We start from the raw sequence: 20,053 nt of genomic DNA on the forward strand, positions 1-20,053 counted from the left end.
TTTATTTTTATGGGCTCCGAAATCACTGCAGATGGTGATAGCAGCCATGAAATTAAAAGACGCTTACTCCTTGGAAGGAAAGTTATGACCAACCTAGAGAGCACATTCAAAAACAGAGGCATTACTTTGCCAACAAAGGTCCATCTAGTCAAGGCTATGGTTTTTCCAGTAGTCATGTATGGATGTGAGAGTTGGACTGTGAAGAATTGATACTTTAGAACTGTGGTATTGGAGAAGACTCTTGTGAGTCCCTTGCCCAGAAAGGAGATCCAACCAGTCAATTCTAAAGGAGATCAGTCTTGGGTGTTCTTTGGAAGGAATGATGCTAAAGCTGAAAGTCCTGTTCTTGGCCACCTCATGCAAAGAGTTGACATATTGGAAAAGACTTTGATGCTGGGAGGGATTGGGGGCAGGAGGAAAAGGAGATGACAGAGGATGAGATGGCTGGATGGCATTACCTACTCAATGGATGTGCATTTGAGTGAACTCCAGGAGTTGGTGATGGACAGAGAGGCCTGGCGTGCTGCAGTTCATGGGGTCGCAAAGAGTCGGACACGACAGAGTGACTGAACTGGACTGAACTGATGCTATAATCAAGTGAGATTTATTCTGGGGATGCATAAATGTTTCAACATCTGCAAATCAATCAATGTGATACATCACATTAACAAAATCATGAATATAAATCACATGATCATCTCAATAGATGTAGAAAAAATCATTTGACAAAATTTAATACTGATTTATGATTAAGAACTCCCAACAAAGGGAATAGAGAAGGAACATACATCAGTAAAATTAAGGACACATATAAATCCAGAGCTAACATACTCAAAGGTGAAAAGCTGAAAGTTTTCTAAGGCTAGGAATAATGGTTAACCATACTCAATAATACTCTGTTATAAGTTTTAAAGTTGCAGAGAGAGTATATCTAAAAATTCTCATCACAAGAAAAGATATATATATAACTCTGTGTTGTGATGTATATCAATTAGACTTATTGTGGTGGTTATTTTATACTGTAGACAGATATTGAATCATTCTTTTGTACACCTGAAACTAATATTATATGTCAATTATATCTTGATAAAATAACGAATAGATATACCTCTCAGAGAAATCTCTTATATTAGAAAAAAGATATTCTTTCTACCTCTCACACTTATATAGATATTTTGATAGTCTGAGTATATGAGGACAGTAAAATAAAAACCTGTGCACTTTCCAGCCCAGGGAGTGGTAGGGAAGAGAAAGAGACAATAATGAAGAGGAGAGATCCATTTAATGTATTCCTTGTGACTTTCCTTCTCTATGCATCAGGACTGGACCTAGAAGAGCACGTTAGGTGTAATGAAAGAGTTGCATTCAGATCAAATAGCTTGTGCCCTGCTACCCACTGGGGAAGTGTTCTTCTTAATGCTCTAAACCAGACTGAAACAGAGAGCCATAATCTTAGTGAACTGATGAGATCAGCCAGAAAACAATCTGAGCTTTCACTTTCCTAAGACATCCATCTCAATTCATGGAAACAGAACCAGAAAGTTTCTGTGGTGGCTCTAATAGAATCTATTTCTTATAACTGCATAACTTAACATGGTAGCAATAAGATACACGCCCTAATTCTTCAAGCGGAAGAATTACTATGAAAGTTGAATCCCCAGTTGTGACTAGTCTATCATGTGAAAGGTACGTGGAAGAGTGAGGGGAAAGGGTGGAGAAGGCTTGGAATGGTAATATTTCGGGCAGATCTGATAACAGAGACACTGGAACCCTTGATTAATTTTGAGCTTTTTCTGACAGAAGATGTAGGTTCTCCTCCCATATTTGAGAAGATTCAAATTCCTTGGAATAGGAAATGGCAACCCACTCCAGTATTCTTGCCTGGGACATCCCATGGATGGAGTAATCTGGCAGGCTTCAGTCCATGGGGTTGCAAAGAGCCAAACACGACTTAGCGACTAACCAACAAAAACAAAACTTCCTTAGCTCAAAGACCTTATTAAGACCTAATGTGGGAACTTCTCTTTCAAGATACTGCTTATCATCTTCAATCTCTATTTGTTGCTTCTTGTCCCATAATTAGGGCAATATACCACACCATAATCCAGAGTGGCAAGTGCAAAGTGGTTTGAACAGGATGCATGGGAAGCTGAGAATTTGACTAGCAAATCTGCCAGAGAGGATTGCCTTAGGTGGGTAAGGTAGTTTCTTTAGGGGATGTGTGTGGAATAGATTTCCCAAATAAGAGATGAATGAATCATAGTCATCCAAGGGAATTTAGGTGTGGACAGGTTCTCTGAGAGACATTCAATTTAAGAGATGAGACATATTTCTTAAATGAATTACCTAAATAATCAGGACAGGATAAGTTTTCAATCAAATTGTAGAATGAATTCTTTTCAATGCTAATGATTAAACTGAAGAAGAAAAAATAAAAGTTATATGTTTTAGAGATTACATAATAAAAATTACATTGCTTCCCCAATATCCTTGCCATAATAGTATAGGAGACTAAAAAACCATAAATAAACATATACATAAAATAATTAGAGGTGGTTGATACTATGAAAATAACAATAGAAGCAAAAGAGACTTTAGTAGACAAAAGATAAGTTATCTGATCTTGTGAACATGAAAGAGCTCTGTGGAGAGATAATACCCACGACATGAAACATGAGAAGAGGTTAATCTAAAAATAGTAGGAAAAATGTTTCAAGTAAGCTCAATTTTTTGAGAAATGGAAAATGGCATCAGAAAAGATTGGAGAGACAGACAGGAACTAAATAATGTGCAAATCTATAAATTATCTTAATGTTTTATACTTTGGGGCTTCCCTGGTGGCTCATCAAGGCTAAAGAATCCACTTGCCAATGCAGGAGACACAGGTTTCATCCCTGCATCAGGAAGATACCCTGAAGAAGGAAATGGCAACCCACTCCAGTATTCTTGCCTGGAATATTCAATGGATAGAGGTGCTTGGTGGGCTAAAGTCCATGGGGTCATAGAGTGTTGGACAAAACTTAGTGACTAAACAACAGCAGCAGAGACAGAAGTCATTGAAAGATTATTAGAAGACAGTGGACATACTTTGATTCAGATTTTAAGAAGATCATTCTCTCTGAGTGAATAACAGAAGCAAAATTAGTTCAAATATATCAAGACAGTTGGCTGAACTAGAGTAGGAGACAGTATTAGCAGAAAGGAGTAGATTAAGTAAAAGATCAAGTTTCAAGGCTGAATTAATAGAACAGAAGATTAGTCATGAGGACTTGCCAGATGGCACTAGAATTAAACAAACAAACAAACAAACAAATCACCTCCCAGAGCAAGAGACTAAGAGACATCAGTTGGACCCCTGGTTGGCAAAGATCCCCTGGAGAAGGAAAATCGCAACTCACTTCATTATCCTTGCCTGGAGAGTCTCATGGACAGAGGAACTTGGTGGGTTCTGGTCCAGTTCAGTTCATTTTAGTCGCTCAGTCATGTCTGACTCTTAGAGACCCCATGGACTGCACCATGCCAGACTTCTCTGTTCATCACCAGCTCCCAGAGCCTACTCAAACTCATGTCCATTGAGTTGGTGATGCCATCCAACCAACTCATTCCCTGTCGCCCCCTTCTCCTGCCTTCAATCTTTCCCAGCATCTGGGTCTTTTCCAGTGAGTCAGTTCTTTGCATCAGGTGGCCAAAGTATTGGAGTTTCAGCTTCAGTATCAGTCTTTCCAATGCATATTCAAGATTGATTTTCTTTAGGATGGACTGGTTGGATCTCCTTGCTGTGCAAGGGATGCTCAAGAGTCTCTCCAACACCACAGTTCAAAAGCATCAATTCTTTGACACTCAGCTTTCCTTATAGTCCAACTCTCACATCCATACATGACTACTGGGAAAACTATAGCTGTGACTAGATGGAACTTTATTGGCAAAGTAATGTCTCTACTTTTTAATATGCTGTCTATATTGGTCATAGCTTTTCTTCCAAGGAGCAAGCATTTTTTAATTTCATGGCTGCAGTCACCATCTGCAGTGATTTTGGAGACCAAGAAAATAAAGTCTCTCACTATTTCCATTGTTTCTCTATCTATTTGCCATGCAGTGATGGGACCAGATGCCATGATCTTAGTTTTCTGAATGTTGAGTTTTAAGCCAACATTTCACTCTCCTCTTTCATCAAGAGGCTCTTTAGTTCTTCTTCACTTTATTCCATAAATGTGGTATCGTCTACATATCTGAGGTTATTGATATTTCTCCCAGCAATCTTGATTAAAGCTTGTGCTTCATCCAGCCTGGCATTTCACATGATATACTCCACATATAAGTTAAATAAGCAGGGTGACAAAATATAGCCTTGACGTACTCCTTTCCTGATTTGGAAACAGTCTGTTGTTCCATGTCCAGTTCAAACTGTTGCTTCTTGATCTGCACACAGATTTCTCAGGAAGCAAGTCAGGTGGTCTGGTATTCCCATCTCTTTCAGAATTTTCCACAGTTTGTTGTGATCCACACAGTCAAAGGCTTTGGCATAGTCAATAAAGCAGAATGATTTTCTGGAAACCTGTTGCTTTTTCAGTGATCCAGCAGATGTTGGCAATTTGATCTCTGGTTCCTCTGCCTTTTCTAAAACCAGCTTGAACATCTGGCAGTTCACAGTTCATGAACTGTTGAAGCCTGGCTTGGAGAATTTTGAGCATTACTTTGCTAGCATGTGAGATGAGTGCAATTGTGCAGTAGTTTAAGCATTCTTTGACATTGCCTCTCTTTGGGATTGGAATGAAAACTGACCTTTTCCAGTCCTGTGGCCACTGCTGAGTTTTCCAAATTTGCTGACATATTGAGTGCTGTGCTTTCACAGCATTATCTTTTAGCATTTGAAATAGCTCAACTGGAATTCCATCACCTCCACTAGCTTTGTTTGTGGTGATGCTTCCTAAGGCCCACTTGTCTTCACATTCCAAGATGTCTGGTTCTAGGTGAGTGATCACACCATCATGATTATCTGGATCATGAAGGTCTTTTTTGTATAGTTCTTCTGGGTATTCTTGCTACCTCTTCTTAATATCTTCTGCTTCTGTTAGGTCCCTACCATTTCTGTCCTTTATTATGCCCATCTTTGCATGAAATGTTCCCTTGGTATCTCTAATTTTCTTGAAGAGATCTCTAGTCTTTCCCATTCTATTGTTTTCCTCTATTTCTTTGCACTGATCGCTGAGGAAGGCTTCCTTATCTCTCCTTGCTATTCTTTGGAACTCTGCATTCAAATGGGTATATCTTTCCTTTTCTCCTTTGCCTTTCACTTCTTTTCTTTTCATAGCTATTTGTAAGGCCTACTCAGACAACCATTTTGCCTTTTTTCATTTCTTTTCCATGGTGATGGTTTTGATCACTGCCTCCTGTACAATGTCACGAACCTCCATCCATAGTTCTTCAGGCACTCTATTAGATCTACTCCTTTGAATCTGCTTATCACTTCCACTGTATACTCATAAGGGATTTGATTTAGGTCATACCTGAGTGGTCTAGTTCCTGAATGCTTCCAGTCCATAGGGTTGCAAAGAGTCCGAAAAGAATGAAGTGACTTAGCACACACAGATTACTCATATTTATAGATCAAAAAGAAAAGAAAGTGTGATACAAAGATGAATCTTAAGTTTCCTTAAAAATGAAGAAATAGTAGTTTGCTCTTACCTGTTTCATGTCTTCATAAAACAGATAAAGTTTGCGATAATCTTTTTTCTTCTCCCACCAGCCCTTAACATGGTCATACCAAGAACCAAAAGCCACTAAATTGAGACATAAAATGATCACATAATTAAAATATTTACATGAAGTAAAGAATTGTTCAACATTATTCCCAGTCATCCTCACACATCAGTATGATTACTTATTAGTTCAGGAATGAGGGGTGGTAGGATAAGAGAAACATATCAAATAATTCCTGTTCTCACCCAACTTACAATCTTAGAAAGGATGAAATACTTCTGTTACATGATGAATTGTGTCCCCTCAAATTCTTATGTTGAAGTCCCAATCACTAGTACTTCAGACTACAACTGATTTTGGAAATAAACTGAAGAAGTAGTTATTAGGCAAAAAGGAACTAGAAATTGAAGATTTAGAAAATTCTCAGCTTATCCATATTGAAAAAGGATCTGAGAAAGCATACTCTGGAAAAAACACCAAGGATGTGATTGGCAGCATTCATCAAAGAGGTTCAGTGTGTGACTTAAAAATACAATTAGTTATCACAGTGAAAACACTGCCAGTTTGCACTGAAGGGACGGTGGCAGGATGAAATGTGAGAAGACTGTTAGACTTCTGGGTCCCTACAGGCAAGAAATAGACCAATAGAGCCATGTGGCTGCGAACATGCTTCTTTCTTCAAGGATGACCCTAAAGGAGGTTCAGAGGTCATCAGGAAATAACAACAAACATGTCCAATGAGACCATATGAAGACATAGGGAGAAGATGGTCACCTACAAGACAAGAAGAAAAGCCTCAGAAATCAACCCTGAGTACACCTTTATCTTGAACGTCTAACCTTCAGAACTGTGAGAAAATAAATGTGAGTTGTTTAAGCCATTCAGTCTGTGGCACTTTTCTACGACAGGCCTAGCAAAAAAGATACAGCTACAAATAAATAAAACTAAAATTACAAGAGCAAGATGGCAGATACTAAGTAGCACAGAAGGTAAGTGGTATTGAAGTTCATAGGAGAGGGAGAGGGAGAGAAAGACAGGGATTGAGAGGTTAGGAATGGGATGTGGAAGAAGCATAGAGTTACTACCATAGGCATGAATATGTTTCCTAAAAGAGGCTCTGTAGAAGAACAAAGACTTGAATATAAAATTTTCACTCAAGAATTTCCAGTTTATATAATAAAAATGGAGGAATGGTAGAGGAAAGGAAGTCCAAAAGAAATGTACAAAATCAAAACAATACAAGGGGAGGGACAGTAAGAAAGTGCTTCTCAGTGGTCACTAAGCAGTAGCAAAACAGAGACTTAGGATTGATGACTCTGTAAGTCTCATATTCCCCAAAAGTCTTTAAAGGGAAGAGACTATATGTTTTATCTTTTGCTTTGTCTATCTTCTTCATACACTAGTAGAATGTTGGGCATATATTAGGTGTATAATAAATATAAAATTTGTATTTAAACCTTATATCTCCTTGTAAAAAGATTTTTCACAATGGAACTCTATCATTAAAATAAGATTTAGACTCACCCTTTCCAGTCATGAATTTATCTAGGAATTCCTCCCAGGTACCAGGATCTGGATGCATTTTTGCCATTTGGTAAAAATAATAGTAAGACATGGCTACATCTTTAGCATTCCATGCCACATAGACCATCTGTGGGGAGATAGGGAAAATCATCATTTCATTTATATTCTTTAATCACTTGTATTTTTTTGCTTACCCTGGCAGAATGTTTATTTTCCTTTTTTTAATCATAACCTAAGCTTTATATTTATATTCTGACATAGTATATTCATGACTATATATAACACAAAAACTTCTCATATCTCACTTCCCTGATTTGTCTTTAGTCTTTCAAAAGAAGAGCATCTCTTAACATATGGAAAACCAAGTATAATAAGAATTACAGTAAATATTGAATTTTAAGAAAGAAATAACCTTGCTCTTAAATTGAGAATATTTCTCTGTATAACTTGTTAAAACTAATAATGAAAGGAAAAAGCAAGTTTATAAAGCTGAAAAAACACCTTACCTTTTATTGAAAAGAAACTATTATTTGGGTACATTTAATCAATGTACATAACGATCATTGCTGTTTATAATGATTGACATGGGAGTAAAATTTATGTATTAAGATGCCAAGTATGTTTGAAGGCAGACATTTTGAATACATTTCCCAATAAAAGTGATATTGCTATGCCTTGCTGGAAAATCCTATGAAGTCCATTAAGCCTACTTATCCCCTGTAAAAGCACACCTGAAAACACTAAAGCCCTAGCCACTTATGCAGTAAATATATTTCTAAGTAAAAATGTATTTCAGGAAGAAATCTCCTTTCATCTAAACAGAATCTGAGCTTTCTTCTTCTTTTCCAACTGATGGAGAAAGGAAATGGGAACTTTTATAATCCCATACCACTGGTAGTTCTCGTATTCTGGACAGGCTTAGAAAGAAGAAAGAAGTGACATGAATGGAGAGGGATTTTTCAAAAGTTTAGAGCTTGGACTCTGTTGCTGATACAATTTTTTGAGAAAATACTAAACTTTGCAAATATTCTCAATTGATTTCTGTTTCAATACTGAGAGACCATGGTGGTGAATCAACTGCTTTCTTATCACCCCTTCTATTTCTTTAATGAAGTCTGTGAGATAGAAATGTAGAAAAAGGCTCTCAGAGATATTCCCCAATTCTCCTAATACCAAGGTATTTCTGGGAGTTTCTATGAGTTTTTACTTCAAGATTTAAGATGATAAACTATATCCTTACTTCCTTATCACATTTGTTTTAATTAGATTTTGAATGAAAAACAAAGGTAGACACAAACACACATACAAAGACATTTTGGATAACATAAGTATAATCAATCAATTTTTCAAAAGAAAAACTACAGCTGAAAAACAACAGCTGTTTTGCTCATTCTATTAAAGATGTAGTGATAAAGACATGCTCTAAACACATTTCTCAGATCTACAGGTCTGGTGACTGTCTAGCTTTCCAGATTCATTTTCCAACCACATTAAACCATTTGTGGAATCTGCCTCATGCCTTGCTGTTTCACATGTTAGGCTATGTACATATAGTTTTCTTTTTCTAAACTGACCTCGTTAATCTGAAAATCTCCTACTTTTTCTTTAAGATGTTGATGAAAATTTTCCTTCTTTTATGAGACTTCTTTCAGGACTTCCCTTGTAGTCCAGTGGTTAGGACCCTGTGCTTCCACTGCAGGGGGCATGGGGTTCTATCCCTGGTTTAGGAACTAAGTTGCTGCAAGCTGTGCAGCATAGCCAGAGAGAGAGAGAGACTACTTTGCCCCAAAGAATCTTTACTTCATGTACTGGCACTTACCTTGCTGATATGTAATTATTTTTTCATGTTTATATCTATCTATCTATCTATCTATCTATAGAGATATATATATATATATATATTATCTATCTATGATATCTAAATCTAAAGCTATGTAAAGTTGCTTGGAATAATTAATCATTAGGGAAATATAAAGTAAAACCACAATGAGATGCCACCAGTTTGCCACCATTTACCAGTATGGCTAAAAGTAAGTATTTTTAGCTATATTTTGGATTGATGAGGACATGGAGAACTTAGACTCATATACTACTGATCAAAGTGTACACTAGTGCATATGCTTGGAAAAGAAATTGGAAAATTTTTTTCTAAAGCTGGACAAATGCATACTTTAAGATGCAGTACTATCCCAAGATATGTAACTAAGAGAAATGTATACATATATGTGCTATTTTATATTTGCATAAGAATGTGCACTGCAGAACTATTTTTATTACTGACAATAAACAACAACGCAACTGTCCATCAATTATACCATGAATAAGTAATTTGTGGAATATTCACGTGTACATATTAGAATGCCTAACATCAGTGGTTCTCAAATGTTAATATGAACCAAATATGCTTGGAGGTCTTATTAAAACTCAGATTGCTAGACCCTAAGCCCATAATTTCTGATTCAGTAGGTTGGATTTGGGCCTGAGAATTTGCATCTCTAGTGAGCTACTTTTGCTCATGATACCACAATTTATGATGTAAACAGGTCTATATTAAGGGAACCAAGACAAAAGCAAAATAACAAGTATGGTAAGAATTGATCCCACAGATATTACATTAAATGGAATAAGCTAAAGGTGAAACTCCAGTATTTTGGCCACCTCATTCGAAGAGTTGACTCATTGGAAAAGACTCTGATGCTGTGAGAGATTGAGGGCAGGAGGAGAAGGGGACGACAGAGGATGAGATGGCTGAGTGGCATCACTGACTCGATGAACATGAGTCTGAGTGAACTCCGGGAGTTGATGGACAGGGAGGCCTGGAGTGCTGCAATTCATGGGATCGCAAAGAAGTTGGACACGACTGAGCGACTGAACTGACTGAACTGAAACATTCAAGAGAATAACTTTACAAGAAAAACAGGCAAATCACTTTATGATGAAAACATTCACAAATAATGATTATCTCTGCAAATGGGGATGGGTTCCTGTCTGGAAATGCACAGGAATAGAGCTTTATCTGGCTCTATTCCTCATTTAATTCCTTGGTCAATTTCTTGTTCTGGGGTCTAATTTCATGGGTATGCTCACTTTATGAAAACTCGTCAATCCATATCCTTAGCATTTATGTACTTTCCACTATAAACATTACATGAATTAAAATACTTATTAAAAAGGTAGCTTGAAACAAATCCATTGTTATTGTTACAACAAGTCCATTGTTGTAAGTCATGTCCAACCCCATAGATTGTAGCCCCCTAGGCTCTTTTGTCCACTGGATTTCCCAGGCAAGAATACTGGAGTGAGTTGCCAGTTCCTTCACCAGGGGATCTTCCTGACCCAGGGATTGAACCAGTGTCTCATATTGGCAGGCAGATTCTTTACCATTGAGCAACCAGTGAAATCCATAATATAGTAGTTAGCTAAACCTGCAATGTAATATTTTGCTGTTGTTTAGTCACTAAGTTATGTCCAGTTCTTTTGCCACCCCTATGGATTGCAGCCCACTAGGCTCCTCTCTCCATGGGATTTCCCCTGCCAAAATACTGGAGTGGGTTGCCATTTCCTCCTCAAGGGAATTTTCTCAACCCAGGGATCCAACCTCCCTTTTCTACTTGGCAGGTGGATTCTTTACCACTGAGCCATCAGGGAAATGTTATAAATTATAATATGCTGTATGTTATAAATTATATATAAGTTCATATTGGTAAATTAAAATTATACTGAGTTAATGAAGGAGTTCTGGATTATCTAAATATCCATTGTTTAAAAGCAATGAGTGAAGGGATTTAGACAAGAAGGCATTTTAGAAACAAGAAAGCCTGAGTGATTCTCAGTGTTTGGGCACTGAGAATAATCCTTTATCTATAGCACTTGTGTCCAGTGGTATTATTTTGATCCTTGGGATATATGGACAAAATTATTATTTTTTCAATGATTTATCCAGGGATTGCAATTTCCCATCTTAATTTCTGCATAATTAGTCAAAGTAATCACAACATAAAGTTTGCTGTTTAAAAATTTGCTACCTTGCAGTTATTTTTCCAAAATGAAGAAGGGAGAAGTTGGACAGGTAGGTGTTTTTTCACTAATCTAGGAGACTGCATGTCATTCAAGTCCTCAACACCTGCAAGCGTAAAAGTTAAACTACATTTTAAATATGGAATCATAAGGTTAATTAAAATATAACCTAAGACTTTGTAAACATTAATTCCACTATGTGACTTGAAATGGATATATGACTGCATATCCTCATATACTTCTGAGATCCACAATAAAGTAAAAACAGATAAATTCTGGTGAGCTAGGATTTTTTATTTGTAAATAATGGGGCTTATTATCTTTATAAGTGTCTATAAATCCTCAGATAAAAGGCTTGCTGAGGCAGTAAGTCAAGTGCTAGTTGTCCAAGTTTTTCCTTCATTTATCTTCCTCTTTTATTTATTTACAGTATGGGAAAATTTAACTACAGGACTTCAAAACCTCTTTCCAGCTTTTTTATATTCAAATCTTAAAATCAAATTAAGCCATGAGATCCATGACTAATTTTAAATATTTTAAAAACCACATATTCCCATCATCATTTTATTTGAGTCTGTGAACATCAGCTACATAATAGTAGACACGATTCTATAATGAATCAAACACCGAATTTTCTACATATAATGATCACACATTATTTAAATGTTGAAAGCTTTAATATACTCATTAAAATGTCCTCATATGTAGATATTATCTTTGGGAAGATAATAAGTTGACTATAATAAGGGTATTGGCATAGCCAAATTCTTACTCTTTTATTGTAGACACTTATGATTCAACTGTGCAAGCTCTATTTGTATCATTTTCCATCACAACACTTTCAAACACCACAAAAATAGGGATTTAATCCTATACAGAAAAGGAACATTAAGAGATATAACCATTTGTAAGTCTTGGAATTATTAATTCCATGAATGGCACTCGTTTGTATATTGCATCTCTTTTACATTTCTCCGCATCCCCATTGTTATAGATCAAATCCAATATTTCACTAATCCAGGTTGTTCCTGAGGAAAAAAGAATCAAAGAAACTCAAAACTTCTGTGTTAAAATGTTTGGCAAAACTAATACAATTATGTAAAGTTTAAAAATAAAATAAAATTAGAAAAAAAAAAAGTAAATTAAAAAAAAGAAGTAAATACAAGACAATATCTCTAAGCCTGGAGACAGAAAAAAAAAAATGTATATGAGAGGGTTAATAGAGGTAGAGAAGCACTGTAATATATTAAAAAAAAAAGTGTTCTTCATTTGCGTTTTGTTTTCCTAGGAGATAGGAAATATCAGTATCTCTTTTCTTAGGAGATATCAGTATCTATCTTGAACATATACATATGTATTGTGTACATATGTATGTATGTGTATCTATATGTCTAAAATCTGATTAAAATAACCATAAGAGTAAGGCAGGCAAAGGACGTAAGCATGACTTTTTAAGGAGACAGAATTTAAATAGCAATAGCATACCCTCCTGGGTGAAATGGATGAGGGAATTAGTCACATTTAGTGAATCTGACCAGAAACTTGTATATTTCCTATTTAACTAAAAAGATTATTAGTTTGGGGGACAAAAGAGCACTTCAGGTAAAAATGTTCAACATTTGGTGGAATGGTGAACAAGGGAAACAAGACATTGTAAATGCATCCATAGAGACTCACGTGTCATTCATCAACAAAAGACAATGGATTCTGAATGAGCAGGGCAGACCAAGTCACTCTGATCTTCTGAGATTGTGCCTCACTGGTCTTTTGAGAAATGGACCTAAGTGTATGAGAATATAGTCTACCCAATTGTCTACGGCACTCAATGATCAGGGTGTTGAGGCACTGCTAAACAAACAAACAAAACAAACATCGTAGTACCTCGGAGAAAAATACTTTATTAATTGTTTCTATCCTCTTCCTCTTTACCCAGTGTGTAATGATAGTCTCTAAATTGCATAATCGTAGATCAAAACTAAATATACAAATTAAATAACTGATCTGTGCACACAGCATTTCTGAAGAATGATCTGTCTGTAGATGCAATTTTGAGTACTTTAGACTTCCTTACTATTCAGTCCTTTCTTGTGGACAACTCTTCCTCTTCCTTGTCCCTACATCATGAGCATGGGTCTCTCTCCTCTATCCTTCTACATAGACAATTATAGTACTAAGAAAAAGATGAGTCAAATCATTATCACCCTTGAACATTTTGTTGCTTGGTCTGATTTCGGCTTGGGCTTCCCTCATGTGGTAAAGAATCTGCCTGATATTTCAGGAAATGCAGATTTGATCCTTCTATCAGGAAGATACCCTGGAGAAGGAAGTGGCAACTCACTGCAGTATTCTTTCCTGGGAAATCCCATGGACAGAGATGCCTGGTGGCCTACGCTCCACGGGGTCGCAAAGATTCAGACACAACTTAGTGACTAAATGACAGCAAATGGTTTTGGCTTAAGCAATGATTCATGAGGGGGAGAAAAAGAGACCTAAATGCCAAAGTACAATATAGAACATTTTATTTCCTATTAGTGGGTGGTTCAAATGGTGGCCAATGAAATCTGATTGAAAAAGATGCCAACTTATGGTTTGAACTGTAAATGTTTACTTTCCACAATATTTGAAAAAAATAGCATATGGTTTAGCTCATTAATGAGTTCATTAACTTGAAACTTTTTATAAAAAAATCAACAGGGCACCAAATATTAGTAATTTTAAGATGTAATCTCAATAGATTGTAAAGGAAATGAACTAAAAAGAAAATAACAGGAATAAAGAGTGTAGGATTAATTTATATGAAGCCATTTAGCTCTTACTATGCCAGAAAAAGTTCACCTTCAAGGATTCCTTTCATAGATGAACTGTTTGAATAATGGTAGCTTCCAAAAATCGTCTTTAGTATGCTCCCAAATATCATTTGTTATTGTTGTTTGTTGCTAAGTCATGCCCAACTCTTTGTGATGGACTGTAGCCCAACAGGCTCCATGGACTGTAGCCTGCCAGGTTCCTCTCTCCGTGGGATTTCCCAGGCAAGAATATTGGAGTGGGTTGCCATTTCCTTCTCCAGGAGATCTTCCAGACCCAGGGATTGAATCTGCATCTCCTTCATTGACAGGTGGATTTTTTTTTAATCACTGAGCCACCAGGGAAGCCCCCTTAACACCATATACAAAAATAAATTTAAAATGGATTGAAGACCTAAATGTAAGGCTGGATACTTTAAAACTCTTAAAGGAAAACATAATTAAAACACTCTCAGACATAAATTGGAGAAGGCAATGGCACCCCACTCCAGTACTCTTGCCTGGAAAATCCCATGGATGGAGGAGCCTGGTGGGATCCAGTCCATGGGGTCACTAAGAGTCAGGCACAACTGAGCGACTTCACTTTCACTTTCCACTTTCAGGCATTGGAGAAGGAAATGGCAACCCACTCCAGTATTCTTGCCTGGAGAATCCCAGGGACAGAGGAGCCTAGTGGGCTGCCGTCTATGGGGTCGCACAGAGTCGGACACGACTGAAGCGACTTAGCAGCAGCAGACATAAATTGCAGCAAGATCATTTTTGATACACCTCCTTGAGTAGTGGAAATAAAAACAAAAATTAACAAATGGTTAGGTTATTGTTTTTGTTTTGTTTTTTTTTTTTTGAGCTGCATGAGTTTTTTGCGTATTTTGGAGATTAATCCCTTGTTGGTTGTTTCTTTTGTAAATACTGTATTTTCTCTCACTGTGAAGGCTATCTTTTCATTTTGTTTATATTTCCTTTGCTGTGCAAATGCTTTTCAGTTTAATTAGGTTCCATTTGTTTATTTTTGTTTTTATTTTCATTATCCTAGGAGATGACTCAGAAAAGATCCTGCTAAAATTTATGTCTGAGAGTATTCTGCCTATTTACCTTAAAGAGTTTTATAGTATCCAGCCTCACCTTTAGATCTTTGATCCATTTTGAGTTTATGTTTTTGTGTGGTGTTAAGAAGTATTCTAATTTCTTTGTTTACATGTAGTTTTTCAGTTTTCCCAGAACCATTTATTGAAAAGACTATCTCTTCTCCATTGTATACTCTTGCTTCCTTTGTCATAGATTAGGTGACTATAGGTGTGTTGATGTGTCTCTGGGCTTTCTATCCTATTCCATTGATTTATATTTCTGCAGTATATATATTTGTCCAATATATCCAGAGAAAATTATAATCTGAACAGATACATGCAGCTAGTGTTCATTGCAGCACTATGTTTACAATAGCCAGGACATAAAAGCAACCTACATGTCCATCAACAGAAGAATGGATAAAGAAGATATAACACATATATACAATGGACTACTATTCCACTGAGCTATGTAGCACATATATGTGTGCATGCTAAGTTGCTTTAGTCGTGTCCAACTCTGCGATTCTACTGTGTGTAGCCTGCCAGGCTCTTCTGTCCATGGGATTCTCCAGGCAAGAATACTGGAATGGATTGCCATGCCCTCCTCCAGGGGATCTTCCTGACCAGGGATCAAACTCACAGCTTTTATGTCTCCTGCATTGGCAGGCAGGTTCTTTACCACTAGCACCACCTGGGGAGGACTAGTGGTCTAATACAATGGACTATTCCTACTGTAGTATATATATACAACAACCTACATGTCTATCAACTGAGAAATGGATAAAGAAGGTGCAGTACATATACACAATGGACTATGGGCTAACCATTAAAAACAATGAAATAATTCAATTTACAGCAACATGGATAGACCTAGAGATTGACATACTGAGTTAAGTAAGTCAGACAAAGACAGACACCATATGTTATCACTTATATATGGAATCTAAATAACAACAACAACAAAAACAGTAAAAGTGAGCTTATTTACAAAACAGAAACAGGATCACAGATGTAGAAAGCAAACTTATGGTTACTAGGGGGAAAAGGGGGAGCGAGGGATAAATTGATATATGCACAGTATTATATATTTATATATATAAATATATAGTATATAGAAGAGTGATACCTAATAAAGATCTACCATATAGCACAGGGAACTCAACTCAATACTCTGTAATGATCTATAGGGAAGAAGAATCTAAAAAAAAGAGTGAATATATGTATAATTGATTCACTGTGCTATATACCCAAAACTAACACATTGTAAATCAACTGCACTCCAATAAAAATTAAAAATAAAACAAAACAAAAGTTGACTTAATGTATTGCTGCTTGTGAATATATCAAAAAAAGCAGAAACAAAAGAACACATATGTTATCAGTGACTATATTTCCTTTCCTAAGCTTATACTTCAACAAAGAAATGTAAAGTAGATTTGGTCCTAAACAATTTGAGCTTGGTGTACAGCTCTTTTCTATAATAGTGACAAGAGAAAGGAAAAGCAAGCTTTTGCTAAAAGAAACATATTTTTCATGTCTATGAAGGTCTGCATAATACATTTGTTTACTTCCTAGTAGGAACCCTATATTCTCATGCAATGTTTGTAATTTTGGCACATTAGAATCCCCCAAGCTTTGCAGGGCTTTCCTCCTAGGACCTGTAACATATAGCTTTGAGGTAGTTTTAATATTTATAATCTAAAAAAAAGATCGGTAGTCAGTATACTTATTAAAATTTTATTTTCCTCAATTCTTTTAAGAAATGAAGCAGGAATATAAAGGAAAATTGACTTTAGAGAGTTCTGTAGTCAGGACAGTTGGTTGATTATGAGTGCAAGTAAATTAACTGGATAAAAGGCAAGAGAGAGCCTCATCTCTCTGATACCTTTCTATATATCTAACACTGGTAAAGTGGAAAGCTATCATAAAAAGATCTGAAGGAATACACATTTTTTAATTGAAGTATGGTTGATTTAAAATATTGTGTTAGTTTCATGTGTACAACAAAGTGATTCAGTCATATATGTTTTTGAGAAATACAAGATATTGATTCTTTTAAAAAAGTTATTTGCTTACATTATTTTTAGCCATCTTGGGTCTTTGTTGGGGCCACTCTTTGTTGTGGTGCATGGGCTTCTCACCACAGTGGCTTCTCTTGTTGCAGAGCACAGGCCCTGGGTGTGTGTGCTTCAGCAGTTGCAGAATGCAGGCTCAAGAGTTGCAGCATATAGGCTCTAGAGTTCGGGCTCAGTAATTGTGGATCATGAGCTTAGTGGCTCCATTACACATGTAATCTTTCAGAACCAGGGATGCAACTCATGTCCCCTGCATTGGCAAGGAGATTCTTAACCACTGAACCACTAGGGAAGTTAAAAATTATTGATTTTTATTGTTATATTAAACTCTCCTTTCTGAAATTGTGTACTAAAGTGAGAAGGTATTTTGCTTAGAGCAAAATACTTCTAAATTCAGTTCAGTTCAGTCTCTCAGCCATGTCCGACTCTTTGTGACTTCATGGACTGCAGCATGCCAGGCTTCCCTGTCCTTCACCTTCTCCCAGAGTTTGCTCAAACTCATGGCCATCAGGGCAGTGATGCCATCCAACCATCTCATCCTTTGTCGTCACCTTCTCCTCTCATCTTCAATCTTTCCCATCATCAGGGTCCTTTCCAATGAGTTAGATCTTTGCATCAGGTGGCCAAAGTATTGGAGTTTCAGCTACAGGATCAGTCCTTCCAATGAATATTCAGGACTGATCCCCTTTAGGATGGACTGGTTGGATCTCCTTGCAGTCCAAGGGACTCTCAAGAGTCTTCTCCAACACCACAGTTCAAAAGCATCAATTCTTTGGTGCTCAGCTTTCTTTATAGTCCAACTCTCACATCCATACATGACTACTGGAAAAACCATAGCTGTGACTAGATGGACCTTTGTTGGCAAAGTTATGTCTCTGCTTTTTAATATACTGTCTAGTTTGGCCATAGCATTTCTTCCAAGGAGCAAGTGTCTTTTAGTTTCATGGCTGCAGTCACCATCTGTAATTATTTTGGAGCCCAAAAGAGTAAAGTCACTGTTTCCATTATTTCCCCATCTATTTGCTATGAAGTGATGGGACCAGATGCCATGATCTTAGTTTTCTGAATGTTGAGCTTTAAGCCAACTTTTTCACTCTCCTCTTTCACTTTCATCAAGAGGTTCTTTAGTTCTCCTTCACTATCTGCCTTAAAGGTGGTGTTATCTGTGTATCTGAGGTTATTGATATTTCTCCCGGCAATCTTGATTCCAGCTTGTGCTTCATTCAGCCCGGCATTTCTCATGAGGTATTCTGTATATAATTAAATAAGCAGGGTGACAATATACAGCCTTGGTGTACTCCTTTCCCGATTTGAAACCAGTCTATTGTTCCATGTCCAGTTCTTATTGGACTGCTGCAAGGTCAGGGGCACTAAGTGCATCAGTGCGTGCAAGGGACCTTTTGTAGGAGGTTGCCATTATCTTCATTACCTCCACCCTAGTTTGGTCTCAGGTCAAAATACTTCTAAACATATTCACAAAATAAATACGTTTGAAATAGCAAAACACTGTTTTACAAAATATGTTTGAGTATTAAAATAAGCAAAATATTTAAACATTAACTTGTATAGAAAGTTTATGTGTGCATATGTATTCTAATATTCTTAAATTCTTTATCTGTGTAGTTTGTTTTTGCTTGACTTTAAAAAGAAATTCCAATAGCATTAATTTCCACTCGGATATAGCCTCCACTCAGTTGCAGACCTTTCAAAATAAGAAGTGACTTTGTATAACTTAAAACTGTCCCACAGCTGCTCCAGATATCCCCTTGTCAAGTGATCTGTCGATCATTGGGCTTACACAGGTGGATCAATAGCCAATCAGCTAGTACAAATAAATGAAAAGATCTTACCAGATTTGGGATAGGTGGTGATCAGAAGGTCATCTGGTCGATTTTCAAATGACTCCACCTGGGACCACTCCTCAACAATGCTCCAAAAAAGAGGGATGCCCTGAACATCCACCAACTCCCTCCTGAATATATCCAGCTTGCTGTCCATTTTTGAAAGACTAGATTTTAAGCAAAGAGGAGCAGGTCTTTGTTTTAACCACATCAATCAAATTAAGAAACAAGTTAATATTGTATTAAATAAAGTGATATTTCAGTACTCTAGATCAAGTAGCCTAGTCACAAGACTCTGCATTATGAATCAGTGGCATAAGAAGGTATTATAAAAACTAAAGAGGTATCACACAATTCATTTACATGTTTATGTTAAATAATAAAGCTGCTGCTACTGCTGCTAAGTCACTTCAGTCGTGTCCGACTCTGTGCGACCCCATAGACAGCAGCCCATCAGGCTCCCCTGTCCCTGGGATTTTCCAGGCAAGAACACTGGAGTGGGTTGCCATTTCCTTCTCCAATGCATGAAAGTGAAAAAGTGAAAGTGAAATTGCTCAGTCGTGTCTGACTCTTAGTGACCCCATGGACTGCAGCCTACCAGGCTCCTCCATCCATGGGATTTTCCAGGCAAGAGTGCTGGAGTGGGGTGCCATTATAATAAAGCTACTGAACTTTAAAGTCAGGAGAACGTGTCTTAACCACAGTGCTCCACCAATGCATTGCATGGTCAAGTAATTTACAATGGAAGAGCCAAGAATATACAGTAGGGAAAGGAGAATCTTTTTATGAAATAATGTTGGGAAAACTGAACAACTACAGGCAAAAGAATGAAATGGTACCATTATCTTACACCATACACAAAACTTAACTCAAGATGGATTGAAGACTCTAATGGAAGACCTAAAACCATAAACCTCATAGAAGAAAACATAGACTGGAAGCTCTTGAAATGATTTTCTGGATTTGAAACTAGAAATAAAGGTAACAGAAGAAGAAAAAGAAAAAAAAAAAAAAGTGGGACTCCA

The 20,053-nt window shown here is 36.8% G+C and overlaps 1 protein-coding gene across 1 annotated transcript in view; it reads right to left on the reverse strand.

Moving 5' to 3' along the window:
* The window catches only part of LOC104997415 (sulfotransferase 1 family member D1), a 23,911-nt gene extending 4,726 nt beyond the window's left edge, over nucleotides 1-19,185 (reverse strand). The window contains exons 1-5 of the mRNA XM_010852139.1: nucleotides 19,038-19,185; nucleotides 12,144-12,269; nucleotides 11,250-11,347; nucleotides 7,225-7,351; nucleotides 5,686-5,780 (exon numbers count right to left, since the gene is read on the reverse strand). Of these exons, the coding sequence (XP_010850441.1) occupies nucleotides 5,686-5,780; nucleotides 7,225-7,351; nucleotides 11,250-11,347; nucleotides 12,144-12,269; nucleotides 19,038-19,185 (594 nt within the window). The remainder of the gene's footprint in view (nucleotides 1-5,685; nucleotides 5,781-7,224; nucleotides 7,352-11,249; nucleotides 11,348-12,143; nucleotides 12,270-19,037) is intronic.
* Between the last annotated feature and the right edge of the window lie 868 nt (nucleotides 19,186-20,053).

This window comes from Bison bison, unplaced genomic scaffold (genome assembly GCF_000754665.1).
Source record: "Bison bison bison isolate TAMUID 2011002044 unplaced genomic scaffold, Bison_UMD1.0 scf7180017864308, whole genome shotgun sequence".
Classification (NCBI taxonomy): Eukaryota; Metazoa; Chordata; class Mammalia; order Artiodactyla; family Bovidae; genus Bison; species Bison bison.